The sequence below is a fragment of the Pavona decussata genome, unplaced genomic scaffold (genome assembly GCF_977016875.1).
Source record: "Pavona decussata unplaced genomic scaffold, jaPavDecu1.1 SCAFFOLD_602, whole genome shotgun sequence".
Classification (NCBI taxonomy): Eukaryota; Metazoa; Cnidaria; class Anthozoa; order Scleractinia; family Agariciidae; genus Pavona; species Pavona decussata.
The window spans coordinates 4256639-4280000 of NW_028145860.1; the positions used below are offsets into that span (position 1 = coordinate 4256639).

Sequence of the window (23362 nt, forward strand, 5' to 3'; positions counted from 1 at the left end):
AAATAGACGATGCATTTTTTTAGCCGATGTCTAAAAAGAGTTTTAAGGATGGTGCATTCTCTCTTTCCGTGGGTTTTGAATAGAACCTCAAGTACGAAAACGTCTTGACTGAAAACCTGTCAATGCGCGTCCCGTATTCCGTAAGAAAAGGGCGAGCTTGTCCTGACAATGTTAGATCGCGAAGTCTATCGCCAATCGCTGTCAAAACAAAATGAACATACCTCGATCCCGCTCCTGCATCCCAACTCCAACATTCTTGGAATAATAGGGATTGGGAAGACGGAATTAAAAAAAAAAAAACACCCTATTTTTTCTTTAGAATCTTTGCATGATTACACCATTAATTGAACGCCTAATTGTTACGGACAATTCACTTCTTCCTCAGAAAAAGCGTATTAACTTCACCCTACAACAGCAAACGAAACCTCAGCCTAATCACATACAATACACTCACATCTGCGCGCCGTTAAAAGAGGTTCGATAGTATTCCGAGGTAAAAACCTACGCGTTGGATGTGCATAAAGGGGCTCGAATGTAAAATTATCGTTCTCGCGTATGAAGAAAGGAGAATGATTAAGTAAATATAATGAAAAGTACATGGACAGACCAGGCATGTTTTCTCTCGTCTTCAAGTATCGGCAGCAATGTCTTTACTCAGATAACTTTGGCGGAAAACTTCTCTGCGGTTTTTTAATTTTTTTTGGCAACTCTTTTCAGTTGCTCATACAAAGATGAAAACCTCTAGCGAAACCTCGGAAAAGTTTTAATAAAAAACATGGCCGTTTCTTTTCCAAACTTATAACCCTGATTCCGCAGTTAGTTCGTTTGCCGATATCAACAATCAAGGCCGTGGCATTTTTCTTTGTCTAGCTAGACCACTGTTATACTACTTCTCTGTTGTAGTGATGATCGCGTATCATACCGCTTAAAGTGAAATAAACGCTAATAACTATTGGCGTTGTTAAAAAACTTTTCTTTCCTTTACAAGAGATCGTGACGTGACGTTCTTTACGCGCGCGTAATCTGCGCGCTGATTCACACACATGCATGCTATGTAATCTATGTGAGTGTTACGCTGCTATTGACCAGTACGCTGCTACTGGCCAGTACTGTATATCAGTCACGTCTGATTAGGAAATTGAACATCTATCTAACACCTGCTGTATAATCCCGGTTTCATTCTTCACTGTCATTTGAACCACGCCATCATCATCAGTAACAAGTTTCAAACGAGCGATAGGGACTGACTTCCAAAGTATCTTCAATCGTCGTGCCTCGTTTGGAGGTACCCTCCATTTCTTGTCATCCTCCCAAATCTCTACGTCTTCAGCTTCGTAAGAAATGACGCCATGCCGCATAACTTTTTTTTTTATTTTTTTATTTTTTTTTTTATTGAGTGCTCAAACAAATTACAACACGCTTGTTAAGAAATACTACTTGTTAAGGTTGATACTTTTTATAATACAGTGCTAAAAAAAAAATACGAAACTAATTACAATGCGATATTACTAACAAAACGAAACGATACCTACGCTACTAAGAGCAATACTAACACTACGATACAATACAATTACTTACAACTATCGACAGCACAACAGTCCCACTCTTCAGTTTCGGCTCGGTTCTTGAACCTTCTGGGAAAGCTGGATATATGGGAAAATTAAGGAATACAAAAAATAGATAAAAACATGCTGATAACGGTAATGGATCATAAAATGATGTTTCAGTAAAGCTCAATATATTATATTGTTCGTTTCACCTAATTTTTTACTGTTCTTGCTTGCAAGGAAAAAGTTTTCAAAATTCTTTTCTATTTTGATTGATGGTCTAGAACGTTCGATTGGGTTCGGAAATTGAGCTTATAATTGAGGTATGCCTCTCTAGCTTTGCGTACACTGTCACGATTAGATTTGATGAGTTCGAGAGGAATAAGTAGCATGTCAGAAGCGTTATGGTCGTTAGAAAAAAAATGTTCTGAAACTGTGTTGGGTTTGGAACTGTTTGTTTGTTTGTCGACTGGTCTACGGTGTTCGTTAAAACGGTCTTTAAGTCGTCGTTTTGTTTCTCCTATGTATTGTTTGTGGCAGCGGTTGCAGTGTACCATGTAAATAACGTTTTTAGAGTTACAGTCTATATGATGAGTAATATGTCTAGTTTCGCCGGTAGAATGAAATGTGTAGCTGGTACGTCCGTCTGTTATGTAGTTGCAAGTTAATTAAACAGTTGTCCCCACATCGAAAAGATCCATGGGGTAGGTTGTTTTGTGTGGGATTACGTAGTTTGGCGCTAACTAGTAAATCACTCAGGTTGTTGGTCCGTCGGAAGGCAACAAGAGGTGTGGCTTTGAAAACGTTTGCGCAGCGGGGAGATGAAGATAGGATGTTGAAGTGTTTGTGAATAATGGACTGATACAGAACGAAGGGCTGGATTGTATGTGACGACAAGGAGTACTATCACGGCACTAAAACGGGTACTATAACGGCACTATCACTTCCGACCTTTACACTAAGCCTACTGACAAACATCAATACTTGTTACGATCTTCATGTCATCCTAGACACACTAAGAGAGCCATTCCATTCAGCTTAGCTCTCAGACTTCGACGTATTTGTTCTTCTGACGAAACTTTTAAACTCCGAACAAACGAACTCAGAACCTATCTCAACAAACGGGGATACAATCTTTCATTCCTCAACCAAGAAATAGGACGTGTTAACGGCATCCCACGTTCCGACGCTATAGCTACGAAAGACACCTCCGACACCAACCAACCTATACGAGTACCCCTTGTCGTCACATACAATCCAGCCCTTCGTTCTGTATCACCCATTATTCACAAACACTTCAACATCCTATCTTCATCTCCCCGCTGCGCAAACGTTTTCAAAGCCACACCTCTTGTTGCCTTCCGACGGACCAACAACCTGAGTGATTTAATGAGTTAGCGCCAAACTACGTAATCCCACACAAAACAACCTACCCCATGGATCTTTTCGATGTGGGGACAACTGTTTAATTAACTTGCAACTACATAACAGACGGACGTACCAGCTACACATTTCATTCTACCGGCGAAACTAGACATATTACTCATCATATAGACTGTAACTCTAAAAACGTTATTTACATGGTACACTGCAACCGCTGCCACAAACAATACATAGGAGAAACAAAACGACGACTTAAAGACCGTTTTAACGAACACCGTAGACCAGTCGACAAACAAACAAACAAACAGTTCCAAACCCAACACAGTTTCAGAACATTTTCTTTCTAACGACCATAACGCTTCTGACATGCTACTAATTCCTCTCGAACTCATCAAATCTAATCGTGACAGTGTACGCAAAGCTAGAGAGGCATACCTCGTCGACAGAGGTCAAACTATTGAACCCTTAGGTCTTAATAGGAGAGATGAGACATGAACATTTTTCCCGTCTTTCATCTTCCTAAGTTATGTAATTAACTCATTGTTACATATTTTGTTTTCGTCTACCACGTTGTAACGTTAGCTAATTTGTTTATAACTATTTACCAGTTGTATTTTCAAATTTCAAATCGTAACGTTTTTGTTTATGTAACTTTAGCCTTTTTTCAGGTATCTATTGTAACCAGTGTTTAAAATTGTAACGTATCTTGCCACAGGGTCAGTCTCAAACATACCCTGAAGAAGAAAGGCCGTGCCTTTCGAAATATTGGAAAATATACTTCTCTGACCGTGAAATCAGCCTTGCTCTTTTTTTAGATTATTTGCTTTACAATTTTTTTGCTGATTAGATCCTTCACTACAGGATCCGGTACTTTTATTTTGTCACGTTGGTCCTTGCAAACACAGTTTATAATTGAGCTCTGACACAAATTTTTAGGTTCGATTGTGTTCGATTGCCGAACGCATTTAAACCCAATCGTTTGATTAAGTTCGATTACCGAACAGTTCGAGTAGTTTTGTCGGAGTGGTCAAATGCCCTATGCGTATCCTTGCTGAAGAATGTGGCTGGTGAAAGACGTTTCATTGACAACTGGCAGAGTAAAAACCGGGCCTTCAGAACCCACAGGCAGCCCAAGCTCAATACAAGGGAACCGTTGAATTATAAGGGTTTGTATGGGAATACAACAGATTTGTGTAAAATGGTGGAAACTAACATTGTTTGGTCAATGAAGTCAACTCACCCTGCTGGATCAGTGGATCTAGGTCTTCGTCAGCCTTTTGGCTTGGTGGCTCTCTTATCCTGAAAGTGATTCGCAAAGTACGTTCATAACACAACATGCACATGTTTATAAATGATTGCTGGATAGCTTCTGCGCTTGTTCTGTCAAAGTATATTCTTACAAGGAAGTGTTTCAGTTTTCCCTCTGAGGAACTGTAGGGCCTGGTTTATTTGCTACCAAAAACGTTTTTATTTTTCAGAGCTTTTCACTCTCCTAGATCCCAGACCTGGTTGGCTTTAAGATAAAGCACCAATTAGCTATGTGGGGTGTGCGGCTTGTTCCGCCAAACCCCTGGCCCTATTTTAGACCAAAATATGTCATTTTTCAGTACCCTTTTCAGACCTGACCAGGGCCCGTTACTCGAAAGTCCGGGTAACTAACCGGGCCCGATAGGTATGTTTTTAAATGTTTTCTCGCTGATTACACAGTGATGATAGCAATGGTACTTGGCCAATGTTTTCATAGAATGATAAGATTTTAAAAGTTAGTTTTCCAAGCTAACAAAAATTGAATTCTGTTAAGAAACATTTATCACCAAAGACACTTTTCGGGCCCGGTAAGTTACCGGGACTTTCGAGAAACGGGCTCAATGGCCTCTAAAATTCGTACCCATTTTCACACCTGGTTTGTATAAAATCCATACTTGTTTTCAGACTTTCAAACCAATGTGGTTAAAAGCTATATCCTATTTCAGACCAAAACGGTTCAAAACGTTATCCTTTGGCGCCGCACGCGCAAATACCTTTATAGCTTATGTTGGGGAGCACCCCTCCCCCCCCCCCCCCCCCAACCGCAAGAATCTCATATCTGGGTAAGCGTGATACAGCGGCAAAATGAGTGCGCATGCTCGTCACACGTGAGCATTCTGTACGGCAAAATGGCGGCACTTTTAAAATTTCCATTGTTTGTTTTCGTTTCCCGGGGATAAGCCCAAATCAAAATGGATAAGGTTGCCGCTTTCAGGAAAGGTTCCTTCGAACTTCCTCCATCACATATCTTATTTAACAAGAAAAATATTGTGGTAACAGGTGTGAATTTGGTGATTGGAGTGGAGCATTTGTAATCGATTCTCGCTCAAATCACAAATCTTCGGAGCATGCGCACTCATTTTGCCGCCGTGTCGGTAAGCGTCAGATAGAGCTCTGAAAACTGACAACCCAGTTGACGATGATTACTACATGATTACCTTTCCTGAACATTTTTGACAGATACTTCTTTGCCAATTTGGACCAGCTTCTCGTATAATTCTCTGTCAATCTGAGCCAGCCTCTTGTACACTTCTATTTCATTTGTGATTGTCACTTCCAATTTCATTTCGAATCCAGCCATTTTAAACTTTTCTTCCAATCGTTGCTCCACTTTCTTTGCCTCAAAATCCTTCATGAAATTCAGGAAACTCTCCTTTGTACTACAGTACAAATCCACAAGAATCGAACCAGGTGCAATGTTTCCGACTTCAATCGCTGGTCTGCTGAAAACATCTGTGATCACGCTCGTTACCAACCCCGGATTTCTGTAAAAAAGAACTCCCAAACCCACGCCACACCCAATTCCAATCCCCAGTAATGCTCTTCCGGCCAGCTGCCTGTCAGCAATTTTAAGAGAGATTTTCAAAGTATTAAATGAAATCGACAAGTCAACTGCAGGTCTGGGTCCCGCCTCTTCTCCTTCTCTTTCAACTGCTTCTGCCATCAGCCCTTTTGAGTCCTTGAGATATTTTTCTCTTTCTTGCTCTTTTTGTTGATATTATCTTTATTCCACTCTCTGACGAACTCCAGTAAGATGACTTTACTCTAGAGGTTATTGTCCCTAGAAATTGTTTACAAAGATAATTTGGTTTTTATACAGCTCAGACCGAGCATGTCGGTTGGTTCCAAATACGCAAAATAAAAACAAACAATCAAACAAAAAGACGGATAAATTCGCGAAATAAAAAATAGATAGTAAAGAATTGATTATGACTGAATATGATGTTCAACTTCAAGGACAAATAGCGATGCTCGGCTTAACGCATTTTGCTATCTGACATAACCTTGGATGGTTCATACAGCAACCGCTAGGTACACACCCTTGATCGAAGGTTCGTAAACTTTGCTCACATGAAGACTGTCTATCCACAGTGCATGCCTTGTAGCTTCTTCAGAAGCAGGTCTACTTTTAGATTTGTTCCGATCAAAATCTTTGACCAGAACGATAGGAACACACTTTTGCTGGTTTTAAATACCTTCTATGGCATTTTAACCGTACGAATTTTACTGTGAATGATATCGAACCTGCGGCGGTTGACTTAGTAACGGTATAAGCACTGGTAGATGTAGCATTATTGACAATGGCATAAGTTATAAAGACAAATAGGGAAACGGCTCCGATCATTCAGTTATTAGCCCCTGTAAATGTTTTTTTTTTTTTCTTCTCATGGTACAGGCAAGGCTTAATGGACCACCGTAGCTTGAAGAGTCGGTGTCATCAATTTTGAGTGTGTTTTTGAATAACGAAAAAAAAACAACATATTTGTATCGATGGAAATGTGAACAAAAATGGTTCAGTATTGTTAACAATTACCCTTCGAGTGTACATAATCTAGTATTCGGTTATCTTTGCTGCGGATGGCTTTGATGGAAATGGATTAAAACTTGAAAAAATTGGCCATGTTTTCAAGTTCTTTCTGTGTATTTTGGCGAAAATGCTAAAAACTGATTTATAGTTTGTTCTTCATTAGAGAAATCATTTAATATTTTCCTCCCGGTGGTCTACGAATAATTTTATGTTAGAGAAAAGGTTTTATGTCAGATGTTTTAGTAGCTTTGATCAAAGTACAGCAAAATCTCCGTGACAGTGCCCCTTCAATTTCAGTGTCTTTCCTTAAGGCTGGTTTCCATATGATCGCGGATCACAGATCGCAATAAGGTCTGCGATCGTCTGCGATCCTGCGATCGTGATCGCAGACGATCGCAGAAGATAGAACCATGTTCTATCTTAAGGCTGGTTTCCATATGATCGCGGATCGCAGATCGCAGATCGCAGATCGCAATAAGGTATGCGATCGTCTGCGATCATATGGAATCTACTTCTGCGATCGTCTGCGATCCTGCGATCGTGATCGCAGAAGATAAAACCATGTTCTATCTCCTGCGATCGTCTGCGATCAATTGCGATTGTTTGCGATCTGCGATCTGCGATCTGCGATCTGCGATCCGCGATCATATGGAAACCAGCCTTTAGATAGAACATGGTTCTATCTTCTGCGATCGTCTGCGATCGTCTGCGATCACGATCGCAGGATCGCAGACGATCGCAGAAGTAGTTTCCATATGATCGCAGACGATCGCAGACCTTATTGCGATCTGCGATCATATGGAAACCAGCCTTTACATCCTTAAGCCGCGGCCACACGTGCGATTTTTTGCTCGCGCAGGCGATGCGATTTTTTCAAATTTTGTCGCGTCGCCAGCGCGAGATGAAAATCCCACGTGTGGCCACCCTCGAACTTGCGACGCGACAGGTGAAAAAATCGCAAGAAAAAAGTCGCCAGAATTGAAATTTTCGCGTCAAAATCGTTGAGATAGCGCCCGTGTAGCCACCCTGCAACTAAGCCTCGTCATCCGCAACACCGGGATACCAACCACTGAAATTTCCGTCAGAAGTTGCTGGTAAAATCCTTGTTCCTTTCTCTTTGCGAGCCACGGAGAACCCACGTTGACCTTTTCTTAATTTTCTTCTTCCTTCGTTTGCTTTTTATCGTCAAAAATCTGAATGTGCAAATAGGCGATAAAACAATATCTTCGTCCGAAAGGGCCGTCCGCCATGTCTGTTTATAGCGCCAAGTCTCTTGAAGTATGCGATTCACGCGGCTTTCAATTTGTCGCCAAACGCGCTAGAATTTGTCACTCGTGTAGCCACCCTCTCGCGCTGGCGACGCGACAAAATTTGAAAAAATCGCATCACCTGCGCGAGCAAAAAATCGCTCGTGTGGCCGCGGCTTTAGTTCAACCTCTTCACCGTGTCACGCAACGCGTGCAGTATCAGCCAACTTTAAATATGCAAACTGCATTGATATTATTTTGCATTCAGGCTTTATTTTCACTTCGCTTGGAACCATTCACTTAACGAAAATTTAACGCTAAGCGAGTGACTGACATAACTGAGTCAGAACATGGGAGGGTAAGAGGTTAGAGGAATCTTCGTATGACATGTAGTACGCTGAGCGGAAAGAAAAAACATCGAAAAGCTATTGGAACATCTTAAGTCAATGGAACATCCATTTAGTTAACAAATTTTTCGTCAGTCAGCTATAACTGATAAAGAACATTTGATACGTTTAGTTTTAAACTTGTTGATAAGGGACTGAATTTAGCTACGTACAGTAAAGCAGAGTGAAGAAGTTCGAGAGTAGACGTTTCGATCGGTTGCCAAGAAACGTCTACTCCCGAATCTACGATCGCACAATGACCTTATTATCTCAGTGGATAAAACAAACTGATCGCTTTCAGTCCGCCACCAAACAATCACCACACATTCTGTAAGAGCTAACTCCCTTATCTGGTGGGTATAGGTGATGGCCAGCTGGCAGTGTCAGGATATATTAAGTAAATTAACGGGAAACAGTGGCGAGAAAAAATGATCTATTTCGGTCCTTCTTAACCCTGTTATGTCGAAAGTACTTCACATTTCAGGCTGAAGAAGATAATGGTTAAATTGCGCTAATAAAACATCCCAAAGAAATACTAAACGGAGCAGAAACCTCAAGTTTGCCACTCACCTTCTGATAAAAAGCGGAAGCAGGTTATTCCGAGAAATTTCGAACGACCAACAACGCTTTCTTGTTTTCGCCAGTTTTCTTTTAGAGAATAGCATATAGCCTACGCCATATGTCTGCTAAAATGAGTATAGGTCAAACTTTTAGCCGTTTCACAAACCAAAATTGGACTGTGTTTTGTGTTGCAAGCGAGAAGTTCGCTTCTAATTCTTCGATCAAAACACTAAGTAACAAAGGCTTCTGGGTAGAAAACTTGGTGAGTCACGCGAAGAAATAACTTGTCACGAAATGGCGGCTAAACAGCGACACGCGACAAACTGTAACTTGTTCGAGGTTTAAGCCCCAGTAGTGACCACTCTCGGTCTAAACACCAGTAATCCTACATTTCTCTCCGCAATCTGACAAACCTATTAAGAGCGCAGGCCTACAGAAGGAGCAAGGAGGGGGGTGGGGGTGGGATATTAAAGATGTGCGTTCCCAGTGTGTGAGTGTGTGTGTGTAGGGGGGTGGGAGAGGGGGAGTTAATAGAGAACTGGACGAAACAGCTGTCCATGGCTGTCCGAGGATATGTATACGGTTAATAAACTTAGGACAACAACGCTTCTACATGTTTTCTTAAAGGCAAACCGGCTGATCAGTTTTGACCATTCGTACCATTGAGTTTTGAATTTTTCAGTGTCCGTGTGTTTGTATTTCCTAACATGGACTTATTATTACCTAGTTCCTAGGCCTCTGTCTGTTTTTCATCTCGGTCAATCCGTTTCGAGTCACGTGGTCCGAGCGAAAAAGCGAGGCCTGGACAAAAATTAAAAATTGAGACATTTTCGTGGCGCGAAATTTCACGTTGGGCGGTTCGCATGGCGCCGGAAAAATCGATAGAAGTGGTAAGTTCGAACTCATTTTCGATGCAAATGCTTCGGTCGATAGATCTCTTTCGAGTGTATCAGAGTAGTTAATTCATATTATTTTTGAAAAGGAAACAAATGGACCATACGGTACGTATACCGGTTTATCCTCTAGAAAGCGCCTTTTCAACGAGCAATTTGAAGGTAAGCATAAGTTTATTTTACTGGGAAATGAGCGATAGGCTTCACCGTTGAAATCATCATGTTGTAATGAAATGAAAGGCTCTCTATTTTCAACCGGTTATTTACTTGGTTTTTTGAAGGCTAATTTGTGACCCAGCAATTTGGTAGTGACACCTTCGAAGGAGAAAGACGAAGGTAAGCCTTGTTTTAAGTTTGAACTTTATACTTTTCACAGGGGACTACGTGAAGCTTTTGTTTCTTCGTTTTTGCATCAAACATGAGTAAAAGAATTAAAGTCTTGACCGGTTTTTAATTTTCGACACATTATTCGGTTCTAGAAAAAGTTAAGAGAACTTTCATATTTCAGTCGCAGTTGTTTACATGTTAAAGCTCCGTCGGAATAAAGTCGCAAGAGCTCAAATCGATCGCAAGTGGTCCATGCATAACATTTTCAGGAGTTTGCAAAGATGGCAACAGTCGATCTACAATTTCACATGCATCCACAAGGGTTTTGAAACCATAATTAGGGAGCTTAAGCAAAGACGACGGCAACGACAACGCTGCAAAACAATAGGTTTAATTAGCAAATACAATCGCTCTGCACGTGCGTTTTACATTTTGGTACATTTGTTTGTCGTCCTCTGCAAAACAACAACGTGAAATGACCACCTTCAAGATTTAATTTGTGGAGAACGTGAACGCACGACAGTGAATTTTTCATTTTCTCTCTTAACTTGTACTCCAATCCTACCAATTTGGTTCCGGGATAGTTCGTCATTTTCTAAAAGTTAGGGACGGCGCCTACTATTGTTACTGCGCATACGGTCTGCGGATCTGGAGATACTCGGGTTTTCTATGGGTTGTGCCTACTATTACAGGGATATTTTTGCGCGCTTCAAAACTATGCGGAGAAAGCAGAACTTGGCAAGTGATTTTGGTATCCAAAAAGAAAATTGGGGGTAACCACGCATTTTTCAGAGATAATAAAGCTTCAATTTGGAAAAAAAGCGCCATACATTGCTTTGTATTTTGCTGCTTTTTAAAATAATTGTTGCTTAGTTATCTCTAAAAAATGCGTGGTTACCCCCAATTTCCTTTTCTGATTCCAATAGCCCTTGCTAAGATCTGCTTTTCGCACATAGTTATTTGACACAAGTTTTCAGTTTGCTTTTTTCATTTCATTACTTTAGTTCCTGATAATCGGAATTTTCCTCAATTCAACTAAATGTTCCACTCGACGAAGAATGCAGAAACAAATATAAATGCTGTAACGTAGCCTTTCTTATTTATCATGGATAAATGGATAATGCAACAGGTCCTTCTTTTTGTATTGCACTGTATGCTTTGTACAACTTCACCTTCAGTTCTTCTATGCACTTTTTGTTGTGTATTTAATCGTGACCAATAATTAAGAAAAATCGAACGAGTTATCTGTAAGACAAGATGAGACTTGCCAATACAACTACAACTGTGAATTTATTGCAAAACAGGTCTATAAACCAAACTCATTTCTGACTGACCAGTGGGGGAAGGAACCTGTCTGACACACATTCAGTATGATGTCAACTGGGCGTACGTTCAGTTTCAATGCAATTTCTCCTGCAAAACTAAGCCTCATAATAAGTTACTTCGTGACGCACAGTAGTATGAGCACAAACATATACAAAAATTTTCTCATTTTATTAAGCGTCCACACAAAGCCTATAAGGGCACTGACACAAGTGGGCACTTATTTGTACAAAGAGCCCTAATGGGGCACGCACATATAAATGGAGACATCTATTGGAAAGAGAGCGCCAAATAGAATCATTACGATAAACTGCGTCCCACAATTTAGTCCGGTTTGTTATACTTAGATTCAAAACGGAAAGGACTGACTGTGTGTTTCTTAATAAAAGCATGAAACCTACGACGGATGTCAGCCAACATCTACTTAAGAATCTGGATACAGCTAGAGGCAAAACTGAATTCCTCTTTAAACAAAAATAAACCTTTGAAATGATAACGGTCAGTATTTTTTTCTGTATACGGCATTTAAGGGAAAGTTGTTTCTGTTCGAGATAAACGGGCTTCCGTCTGTAACATCACAACCAGAAACCTCACCTAGGTAAGCTCATAAATCATAAACATTGAAAAGCTGAAAATCGAACGATGAATCTCTAACTACAGAAGCCCTATTCTACTTTTGCAGTAGTTTATTTATTTCTTTGTTTTGAAATAATTACTCTTTTTTCAACTATTATGTATTTCTAAAACCATTTGAAAGGATTCCCAAAAGAATAATCTGTCTTTCCTTTAACTTCAGTTGCTGTATCTTTTATTCCATGCTCTACTTTGTAAAACACGTTCTTTTCCTCGTCAGAAAAAACAGAAAGCGTGCCGCTAGATTTATCCCGTTTCAAACTATCAGCAATGTATGGAGGCATTCTCCACTCTAGATCTGAACAATAATTGACATCATTTCGATCGTACGATATGAACCCGTCACATACACGACTTTTGAACAAGAGACGTTCTTTCTGTTTTCTCTTGTTTCTTTCTTTTCCCCTTGGTTTAACGGACCATCGAAATACTTTACCGTTTGTTGTGAGCCATTGAAATAGTGCACAATAATAAAAAACCTTAAACCTTAAAACCTCAGCCTCAGGGGTGTCACGATAGTCTGTCAAAAGACTTTGAGCAATGTGATCTGGGACTTTAAACCCAGGCCAATGTGTGATAATATCCTCTGGGTCGTAAGGTATTCTGCCAAAGTAAACTTTGCTTTTAAACATAATTGGTTCCCCTTTGGACGTATGATACACGATGACACCTGATCGATGTGGCAGTGGATCCTGCAAACCATAAGTTGTGTTTCCTTCTAATAGCTGCGTCAAGAGATGTCTTGGTGTTTGAGTAAGGTGGTGTTGTCGCGATCCATAAGCAAAACCCGAGGAAACGCTAGCTTGTCCTTGAAAACTTTTAGCTGGGCAACTTCTGTGTGGTACCGTTTGGACCGAAGTTTTTTGTGAATTCAGAAACCTCCAGCTGGCAATTCAGCTGGCAATTTTACTCTTTTGAAATAATTTGAAGCGGTTTGAATTGATTTATACATTTTAAAGAGGTGACATTAAGAGTACTCTACAGCCATTTATGAAAATTAAAGCTGCGGCCTTCATGATAATAAACAATATTCAACTTGTTCTTACATCACACCATCTTTGAGGAACGGGTTGGAGGCAGAACATCATGGTATTTTTACTGGCAGCGCGAGTAGGATGTTGACTGTTTATTATTTTCCGACACCGCTCTCAACAAAGCAGCCTCCCAGAGCCCAACCCTTCGTCGTCCTCACCGCGGGAGGCAGAAGCGGGTCATTCCGACTAACAGGGCTATGTTCATGGGGGTAGCAACCCACCGCAGTATACCACATTTCTATGGAAACTGACGATAGGAGAGACAACCAATCACAGGTCAAGGGAGATGGTCTCCAGCAGGGATTTATACCAATGACTGTATAGCGCACGAATAGACCTTTCCTGAGCCCGGTTGCATGAAGCATCTTACGATTTTGTAGCCCATTCTTTGTGTTATACTTCCTCAGTAAACCGCCTTTAACCGGATGATCCAAACTGGTGCTCGACAAAAATCCTTCGGAACGCAGAGAATGGTGGTGGAAAACGGCCCACTTATCGTACGATACTGTATGCAACCGGCCCCTGAGCCCGAAGTTCTCAAGAGCAGTAACAGCGTTTCGAATGTCAGGATTATGCATCAAACAGGAAACACAGCGCAGGTCGCAACAATATGACCAGCTCCCAGTTGGCTTGATAGCTCAATTAGTAGAGCACTGCGCCGGCATTGCAGACGTCATGGGTTCGAATCCAGTTCAAGCCTGATTTTTTTTCAGGCTTTCTTTTCGCATCTGCTTAAGTTGCGTACTAAGTGCGAGGATCTCTCTTCTATTTGATGTTTTATCCTCAGTTCAAAATATATGTTTCATATATTCACATTCAAAGATATAACGTGTCGCGGTTTTTCAAATACCTTTCTCAAGACTCATAAACAAAACGTTTGTTTTGACCGTTTACTCAGAGGTCAGAGCCAACAATTTTCTCCAACAACTAAAAAGATGCAAAGCAAAAAATTAAAAAAAAAAAAAAGACAAGATGGCGCCTACTATTTCCCAAAAACTTGGTCACGTGAGAACTCGCTCGTTGGCGCAACATTAGTAATTTTGATTGGCTGATTAGAAAACTGTCACTCAAGCAAGAAGTGGGTAGTAAACAATTCACAGGAAACTCGTAGTGGACCTTATTTCCCGCGGAAATGTTAGTAAAATGAAAATGGAGCCTGATTGCAGGTTAAGTGTCAATTGGAAGAAGTACTTTAATCATCCCGCTTTACGTTTTTAACTGGTTTGCACACAATGTAAAATCTAAACTCCCTGGCTAAATGATGCTTACTCTAAGGCCTAAACACTTATATTCTGCCCAAGAACACTGAGACTAAATACAATAAGCATGATTATTCTTATAAATGCTAGGTTAGGCTATTAAAAGTCTCATATTTAATTTTGCGGCGGATAAATTATTTTGCTATCACGCAATTCGTAGTTGGGTTGCGAAAATTAAGCCCCGCGAGAAATTACGCAAAGGCAAAATATAAACGCTGAGAGTTTTCTATTTGAAACACGTACAAAAGCAAGTTATGTGAAAGCGTTTCTTCTCCTAGATTCATTATCACGTGCCTTGGATTCTCTGTTATTCAGGGTACTTTATATTTCCGCTTTTTATACGAATTGTCAGCCAGGACCATACCTCGAAAACACTGTTAACTATCTTAGTTTGCAAGAAATGAATCTGCTCAAAAACGAAGGCTAATTCGTTCTTCTCCAAGCGACACGGGCAGCTACTTCACTTCATCTTATAGCTATCTTCAATACGAATACTTCAAGCACAAGGTTCACAGGATAATATTTTTGGATTCCTAAACCAATACTTGGTGAACATTAGTTTTTCTCTACGCTTCCGGCACTGCCCTTAGAAAGTGGCAGGAACTGACAAAATTTGCAGCTTTTAATTGGCGTTCTTTGCCTTGAAATGCTCATACAACCTGTGCCCCACGTCCCTCCCCTTGGCTTACTCAACCGATCATACCCCGGTTTCTAAGCTCCTTCTCGACCTGTTCTTTCATTCCAAAGGTAAAGTGAGCCTGCACATCTCCCCAGCATATAGCCAGCAGCCTAACACTTGTGACGTCATCCTCAGACAGCTTCTTCACAACTTCCTTCACGCTGTCGCTGCTCCATTGATACTCCTTTTGTAAAAAGCGGAGAAAGACATCCACAGAAGCTAGGAAACAGAAAGGCGGAATTACAGAGCTAAGCACGGATTTTTTTCTACAAGACAACGATTTTTTTAAAATCCTGGTCTGAAGTGACTTGAGCCAAGGTAAACAAAAACAAAACTTCAACGCGATTTCATTAAAAAATTACGGGAGATAAGTCTAGACATCAGTGATTCTAAATGTTAAATAAGGCAGTTAGCAGATTAGACTACGGTCAGCCTCTTATTTCCCTAAGGGATAGCAACACGTGCGAGCCACGCGCGCATGAAAATTGCTCCCCGCGAGGAGACGCCATGCGCGGAATGTAGCGAGAATCGCGCGCGTGAAAATTGCTCCCCGCGAGGACGCACTTTGTTTCTTTACGTGGGAGGCAGTATTCGCGCTCGCTCACGTGGAAAAATAGAGAATCTTCCTAGTCCTATTTCAAGGTGTAAGTGCTTTAAACTGGATAACTGTAGATGGTCGCTAACGACCGATTCTTCATTGTTAAGACCTGACTGAAACCTTAGTTCATTATATCAAGTTGTCCACTCAAAAGGGGGGAATACACCTAAATTTGAATGAAATTTGAAGAGGTCTTAAAATGGGATAGAGGAAAGAAAATGATTTTTGGAACACTAACAGACAGTTGATACCCACGCAAGAGCTCCCCAGGTTGCTAGTGGACTAACTTGGTGTCCGTCTATTAATTATTAACTACAAATTCTAATTTTAAAACTTCACTTAATCTTCAATATTTCTTATTTCTCTTAATTTTACCAATCCTTCCAGAAAAACTATCTCCTCCCAAAAAACTAAAAAATCACCCAAAAATTCACAAAACACCCCACAACATAGGTTCACGGGATGAGTGTAGAGTTTTTGGATTGCTTGAAACGTGAACGAGATATTTCCATTAAAGCCATGTCAAGTGGCGGAAAAATGGCGTTTAGGTTGAATTCCCCCTTAAGCTTTCGTGTTTTTAACTTCAGACCTGACGTTGTTCTTTGGCTTCGAATTGGCAGTCATCTTTAAACAATGGAGATATAACCAGAGATGACAAATAATTCCCATGCAAGAGAGGATGAATCCTCTCTTGTTCCCATGCGCTTTTGGCTTCCTAAACGTTTAACAAAAATTTTGGCAAAAACTGCATTATTTTAACGATAAAAGAAGCAGAGACCGATACAACGTAGAATTACGGTTTAAAGGTTACTATATTTCGGCTGGCCAAACCAGCCTTCTTCATTGTACCTGAAGAAGGCTGGTTTGGCCAGCCGAAATATAGTAACCTTTAAACCGTAATTCTACGTTGTATCGGTCTCTGCTTCTTTTATCATTTGTATTTGTTAAGCCGATCAGATCAACAATTGATCCAACGTATACCAGCAGGATTATCGTCCACGATAAGGATTTGCATGGGAATACAACGGATTCGTGTAAACGGTGGAAACTAACATTGTTTGTCAATAAAGTCAACTCACCCTGCTGCTTCTTCCTGGTTTCATCCTTCACTGTCATTAAAACCACGCCATCATGATCAGTAACAAGTTTCAAACGAGCGATAGGAACTGACATCCAAAGTATCTTCAATCGTCGTGCCTCGTTTGGAGGCACCCTCCATTTCTTGTCATCCTCCCAGATCTCTACGTCTTCAGATTCGTAAGAGATGACGCCATACCGCATAACTGTCGACAGCACAACAGCTGCAACAGCTGCAACAGTCCCACTCTTCAGTTTCGGCTTGGTTCTTGAACCTTCTGGGAAAGCTGGAGATATGGGAACATTAAGGGATACAAAAATAGATACAAACAGCCTGATAACAGTTATGGATCATAAAATGATGTTTCAGTAAAGCTACCTCAATATATGGTTTGTTTCACCTAATTCTTTGCTGTTCTCGCGTGCTAGAAAATAGTTTTCAAAATAGTTTGTAAACTACAAAACAATGCATGGCAATTTCCTCTAAGAAATGCGTGGTTACCCCAAATTTTCTTTTTGGATTCCAACAACCCTTGCTAAGATCTACTTTTCCCCATAGTCGTACACAGCACGAAAAATATCTTTGTTATAGAAGGCATCGCTGTTAAGAAACCCGACCATCCCGAGATGCGCAGAACATATGCGCAAAAGCAAAAGTGCGTGGGCTTACTTGGAATATCCTCGCGCATAACACAAACGAAATCGTCTGACGTATCGATATGTTCCTCTATTTTCTGCTGTTCGCCATGCTGCTCAGTCCTAAGAAACTGTGTTTCGTCAGTTTGAAGGCGATGATGTACAGAATGGTTTCCTTTGTCGCGTCTGGTTTGGGTATTTCGCCCCTCGTATGTTTGTGTTTTGTTGCCAAGGGAATTCATTTCCGTCTTGGCATCTGCATTAGTTGCACTGCTTCCATGAGATTTGGTTCCCTGGAAATGCTGAAGGCCAACATCTTTCGGTTTTAGTGGATCACTTGATGGCTGATCAGGTTCGTACAAACAAGAAAAACTAGCATGAGATTAGACAACGTCAAAGACTACATCTTTGAAGAATAAATTGATGTTCCTTACATAACTTCTAATAACAGAAGATGTTAGTTAACATTTCATTCAAACCCTGAATATTTACATTTGATAATGACGACATGCAGTCGTCCAAACGCCATGCCCCTTTTTTATCGCTAATTTTTATTTTAAATATTTCTGTAAATTGCGTTTGCATGCTTCATTGTTGGTAATTTAAAAAATCTTTAAAAAAATCTGTTAACAAAGTAACTGGTGTTCACATGGGCACGCACAGCACGACGACGTAAGGGAGCTTCAATACGTTGGTGACTGATCTGATTCCGTTTACTTGTGCATTCATTTATGCCTTTACAAAACTTCCACCACAAACTAAAAGGACTGGGTAACGAAAGTAATTAATTGATTGATTGATTGATTGATTGATTGATTGATTGACTGATTCAAACAAATAAAGAAGTAAATCGAATAAACAGATAAAACTGACATCCCTCTTGATAACAATAAGACCCGGGTTTCCGAGAAAGAACAAAAGTCAATGCGCGAATTGAAAATAGTGGATGCATACATGGATCGTTTTATATACAACAAGACTTCATCACTGATTCTAGATTTATCATTTTAACCACCATAACTGCTATCAACATTTCTATATAAATGACAACTTGACAACGCCGGAACTGGTTTAATTAAAACTGAAAGATCAGAAAAAGTATCATGACTTAGATATGACATATTAAAAAGACTGCAAAACACATCTTTAGGCGGCCTTACCGAAGTGGAATAATAACAAAGGTCCGTTAAGCACCCACCGTGGATTAAATTCAGCATCATCTGCACGAGATTCTTACACTGATTCTCCCAGCTGTACTTCTCCGCATAGCGAGTCCGTAGTTCTCGACACTCCTGAATTGCTCTTTCGCTGCCCTTCTGTCGAACACGTCTGATGCCCTCTGCCCACTGGTCAGGATCTTCTGAATCTATAATAAGAGATGACTCAAGTGGTCTGATTTTCTGTAGGGCTTCTCCAAATCCACTGTTTTTACTGACAAGGAATGGTAGACCGGCAGATAGTGCTTCTAGGGCTGTTAGGCCGAAGCCTTCAGTTCTTGACGGTGCGATACAAAGATCCATCGCACAGAGTATTCTGGCTAAATCTTCACGATGATCCACAAAACGTCTAACAAATAGCTGGTCTGGGCTTAAACCAAGATTTTGAAACTTTTCCGCCACTTCATCTGGCTCATATGCACCAACAAAATAGAGAACGTAGCTTTTGTCATTTAGTTTAGCGACTGCTTGTGCAGCAATGTCCAATCCTTTTAGCGCGAAATCTTCAGAGTCACCGCGCCCAAAGAGCAGAACGCGAAACGGTTTAGAACTGTCATCTCGAGCGGATCGCCTCAAATTAGAGAATTCAGAGAAGATGCCTGGTGTAAGATCGAAAACATCTGTGCCACACCAGCTGAGATATGCGGAATACTGCTCCTTTAATTTAGGTCCAACTCCTACAACGACATCAGCCTCTTCACAGAGTGCTATTTCAGTTAATTGTTTTTCTTCACCTTTAGAGATGGCACCAGAGTACATTTTATGCACTGCCATTTGTTCAGGTACAGTATGTACAACTTGCATCCATTTGCAATTGTGATAGAGCTTTATTATCTGCGCTTGCTTTCCAAGTATCACACCATGCCCGATGATAAAATCGATAATGAGATCTTTTGGTAGGTACGCCAGACAATCAATTGGTGCATAACCAGGCAGTTTCTTGGCCTCTAGGATCGTTACATTGTGATAGCAAGCTGCCCTCTTATCTTCGTCAGAACATTTTGGAACAAAGTAGGTGACTGACACAGTGGGGTGTTTGGCCAGTTGTATGGCCAGCTCTCTGTTTAGAGTTGACAGACCACCTTTCGACGATTTCCATTCGCTTGCCAGCAGTGTAATGCGCAACGGTCTACTAATCGACATAGTTTTAGCGTTCCAAAATACCCTGCAGAAAAACAAGGATGCAAATGAGTGCATGTGATGTGCAGTGATACTCTTTGATACTCTTACAAAATATTTTAGTAATGGACTTTTGAAATCCGCACTTTGTTTCTCAATACTTCACTAGGCTCTACAGACAAATATTTGGAGAACGGTTCACGTTGCATCCAGTGGCCGTCAAGTCTCATCAGTAAAATCTTTTGCCAGATATCTTCAATTTACAGCGTTTGACTGTTTCACAAATTGATTCATACGGAAATAATCCAATCAGATCGCTCTATTGCCGAACTCTCATACAAACATTGTAATTTGTGCCATGTTTGCCCCAGTTGAAAATAGCGGCGATTTTTGCTTGAAAGGGCTTATTATTGGTATTTAAATAAAACTGTCTCTTCTCGTATGCAAATAACTTCCAATACGACTCAGAATCACACACCAAAACACATGTACTTCAAAAGCTTTTTACTGCGTCTATCATGTGAACCTCTCTACTGTCATTGTTGTAAGTGAAATTCGTGTTCCCCTTTCTACAAGTCCTACCAAAATTTCAACTTTCTTTATTGTCATTCTGGCATCCCTGCAATCTTGTGAATCAATTTGGCTGAAAGGAAGATTACATCTGTCTGGAGAGTGCAGCTACCGTTTCATGAAGCCATGGTTCTAAACGGAAAGTTTGGACTTCCGAAAAGATTTATTGATGTGAACTTTTGGAAGGGCTGAATTGAAACAGGCTCAGAAACAACCGATTAGTCTAAATTACGTTAAGTCTATCTGATTTCAGTGATTTGCTGATGAACACCCCAGTAAACGACAACAAGGGTCACTGAAACACGACCGTGATCTGAATGAAATACTGTTGCTTGAATGCGAACTCGTATTTTTGAACCACTGGTGATTATAATAGCGCCGCCTAGAAATACACAAACCATTTGCAATGATCGAAGAAGAAAATTGATGATATCATGTTTTATTACATCTCTCAGTTAGTAAGCACGGTGTGATTAGTCAATTTTGCGGGTATTTTACTGTACGGCCCGCTTAATTTGAAAGTTGTTCCCTTTCCTACGCGCCGGATTAACTGCAGAGATATAATAAATATCTTACTAACCTCGTCTTCCCGGTTCAGATCCTCGTTTTTTCCCGATGATTTACGGCCCAAGCGCGAAATCAACAGGAAAAAACTCGGTATATAAGTTAAAGTACGGACCGAGAAAACGACGTTATAGTAAAAGTTACGTACTATGTAACAGTTAAATTTCCATACGCATGTAGCTAATGTAGACCTACAACTGTGGTTAGATTCGGTCAATAAGTCTTAGCAACATCACACTGCTTTTAAAGCGTTGTAAACTGAAACGTATGGACTGTGGAATGATCCCGATCCTTTTACATAAAGAATATTCAAACAAGGGAAAAGAAACACTCAAGAAAATAAAATAAATACACATACTTACCATGAATCGTTCACCTCGACGACAAAAGCGGAAGTTGTCTGCAAGCTATTTTACTATCATCCGACTGATAGTAAAACCAAGATAGTTCGAGAATTCGATAGATTGAATCCTAATCTACGTGAAAGCAAGAGTGAGCCGGTTCAACGTCCCTCAAATTTCGTGCCGATTGTTGCAAGACTGACAACAGTTTCCGCCGCAAACACGGAGCACAGCTTCAACCAAAATTAAACCGAACAAAGGCTTCTGGGTACACATACCAAAAGTCACGCGAAAAAATGTACTCATGAAAATTGCCAATCACGCCAACAAATTAATTCAGTCACGAAATGTCCTAAATCAAAACAGACCAGAAACGATTGTCAAATCAAAGCGGCTGTCCAAGAGACAATAAAAAGCGATCAAAGTTAATATGCCAATAAATATTGGGTTACTGTTAAACAAATGTTGAACAGGTTTGCCCATTCCTTCAGTTGCAATGTTGGTATCCATAGGGCTTAGTCAAGAGACTATGAGGTACCTCATAGTCTCTTGACTCAGTTTAGTCAATACAACTTCATTTCAAAGACGATAATAGCGTTTTTGAATGGATTCAGCTTAAAATTCTAATAGGGATAAGGGCCCAGTTGCTTGAAGCATGGTTAGCGCTAACCCGGGTTAAATACCATAACAACCTATAGGTTTTAATACCTCTTAACCAATGGTTAGCGCTAACCATGCTTCGAGAAACTCAGCCAAGGTCTTCATCGTTCAAAAGCCGGTGGGATGATGTAAGTTGAACCTTGGGTGCTTGATTTTCATTCAATATTTAAGTTCAAGTGCGAGGAAAAAAACTTTCTTTAAAAAGCAATCAATTTTTGTCTTCAATTAAGAGTAAATGCATCGAGCAAATATTTCTTACTATTATTCAACTCCACTTTATAGTACTCAGTTGGAATAACTCGCGAAACGAGTACGAATATGCGGTGATACAGTGATATTCGTGCAATAGTTGCCAAACGCGCGCGCTCATTTCATTTCAGTGAAAAAACTGATATCACTAGAGGCCCTTCCAATTAAGTAAAAACAATAATGACAAAATCAATAGAATAAGTTAAGGTAAAATAATATTACACAGCAAGAAACAAAATTGCTCTAAAACACTATAAATTACAGTTTTAAACTATACATCCATGATAATGAAATGCCTTTTTTGTACAATCCAATTTTATAGATGGCAGTCTGAGGTGGTTACTTTTCCTTGTCCTTCTACTTAAAATATCTCTATTACATTCCTCTTTCGTAGACCTACACTCTAGAGTATCACTGATAGCCAAGCGCTTCATCGCTGCTGTGAGATCGCATGATTCAGGATGATTATGCGTGCCGCACGCCTCTGTAACTTCTCTATCCTGTCAGCATTCACGCCCCCAAAACAGTTCCACACGGTATCGCAATAATAATAATAGGGAGAAAAAAAATTATAACTGATTACACCGGCCTAGAACGTCCAAGCATACCAATTCTCTTCCAGGCTTTACCCAGCACATATGTTATGTTGTGAGCATTCCATGCATGTAAGGGGAGAATAACACCAAGGTACTTATATTCAGCAACCCGTGTGAGATTTTTACCATCAACAGAGAAATTAGGCTTCCAGCCTAGGACCGGTGCCGAATAAAACACATTCTGTTTTACCCTGGTGAATGGAAAGGCTATTGTCTAACCAGTGTCTAATAAACTGTGACCAGTTCGTCAGTAAGAATATTACTAATTTCCTGAGCATTGCTCACGGTAAAATACACAACTGTATCATCGGCATACATGTATAAGAATCCCGACATCGCTCTAGAACTAACGGGAGATCGTTGATAAACAAAAAGTAAAGGGCCAAGTATTGACCCTAGAGGTACTCCCTAAGTAATAGGACATGAATTAGAGATCTCTTTACTAATGAAAGTTCACGAGTTGTCTACGATCAGTGAGATGATTTCGAAACTGCAATCTATTTCAGTGTTCTCATGTCCATACGACTCCAGCTTACTAAGTAAAATATCGTGTTCAACAGAGTCAAACGCCTTACGTAGGTACAAAGGAACACCATGACTACTGTGTGTAGTCCGTACCAAAAACATC

At 40.3% G+C, this 23362-nt stretch overlaps 4 protein-coding genes across 8 annotated transcripts in view; all 4 read right to left on the reverse strand.

Moving 5' to 3' along the window:
• LOC146449497 (uncharacterized) overlaps positions 1-9170 on the reverse strand; it is a 124477-nt gene extending 115307 nt beyond the window's left edge. Inside the window, exons 1-3 of the mRNA XM_085101832.1 lie at positions 8969-9170; positions 5396-6018; positions 4171-4229 (exon numbers count right to left, since the gene is read on the reverse strand). Of these exons, the coding sequence (XP_084957958.1) occupies positions 4171-4229; positions 5396-5901 (565 nt within the window). The 5' untranslated portion in view covers positions 5902-6018; positions 8969-9170. The remainder of the gene's footprint in view (positions 1-4170; positions 4230-5395; positions 6019-8968) is intronic.
• LOC146449498 (uncharacterized) overlaps positions 1-23362 on the reverse strand; it is a 119789-nt gene that overhangs the window by 71404 nt on the left and 25023 nt on the right. The window lies entirely within an intron of this gene.
• LOC146449499 (uncharacterized) overlaps positions 1-23362 on the reverse strand; it is a 103016-nt gene that overhangs the window by 34265 nt on the left and 45389 nt on the right. Inside the window, exon 6 of one of the 3 annotated variants that reach the window (XR_014860689.1) lies at positions 11869-11984. The exons of the other annotated variants lie outside the window; for them this stretch is intronic. The gene's annotated coding sequence lies outside the window, so the exon portion shown is untranslated. Of the gene's footprint in view, positions 1-11868; positions 11985-23362 lie in introns of those variants that run through there. 3 annotated transcript variants of the gene reach the window in all.
• LOC146449500 (uncharacterized) lies at positions 18032-21624 on the reverse strand. The gene is made up of 2 exons (XM_085101845.1): positions 21251-21624; positions 18032-19800 (listed from the first exon to the last, which is right to left on the reverse strand). The coding sequence occupies exon 2, from the start codon at positions 19776-19778 to the stop codon at positions 18426-18428; it is 1353 nt and encodes a 450-aa protein (XP_084957971.1). The 5' UTR covers positions 19779-19800; positions 21251-21624; the 3' UTR covers positions 18032-18425.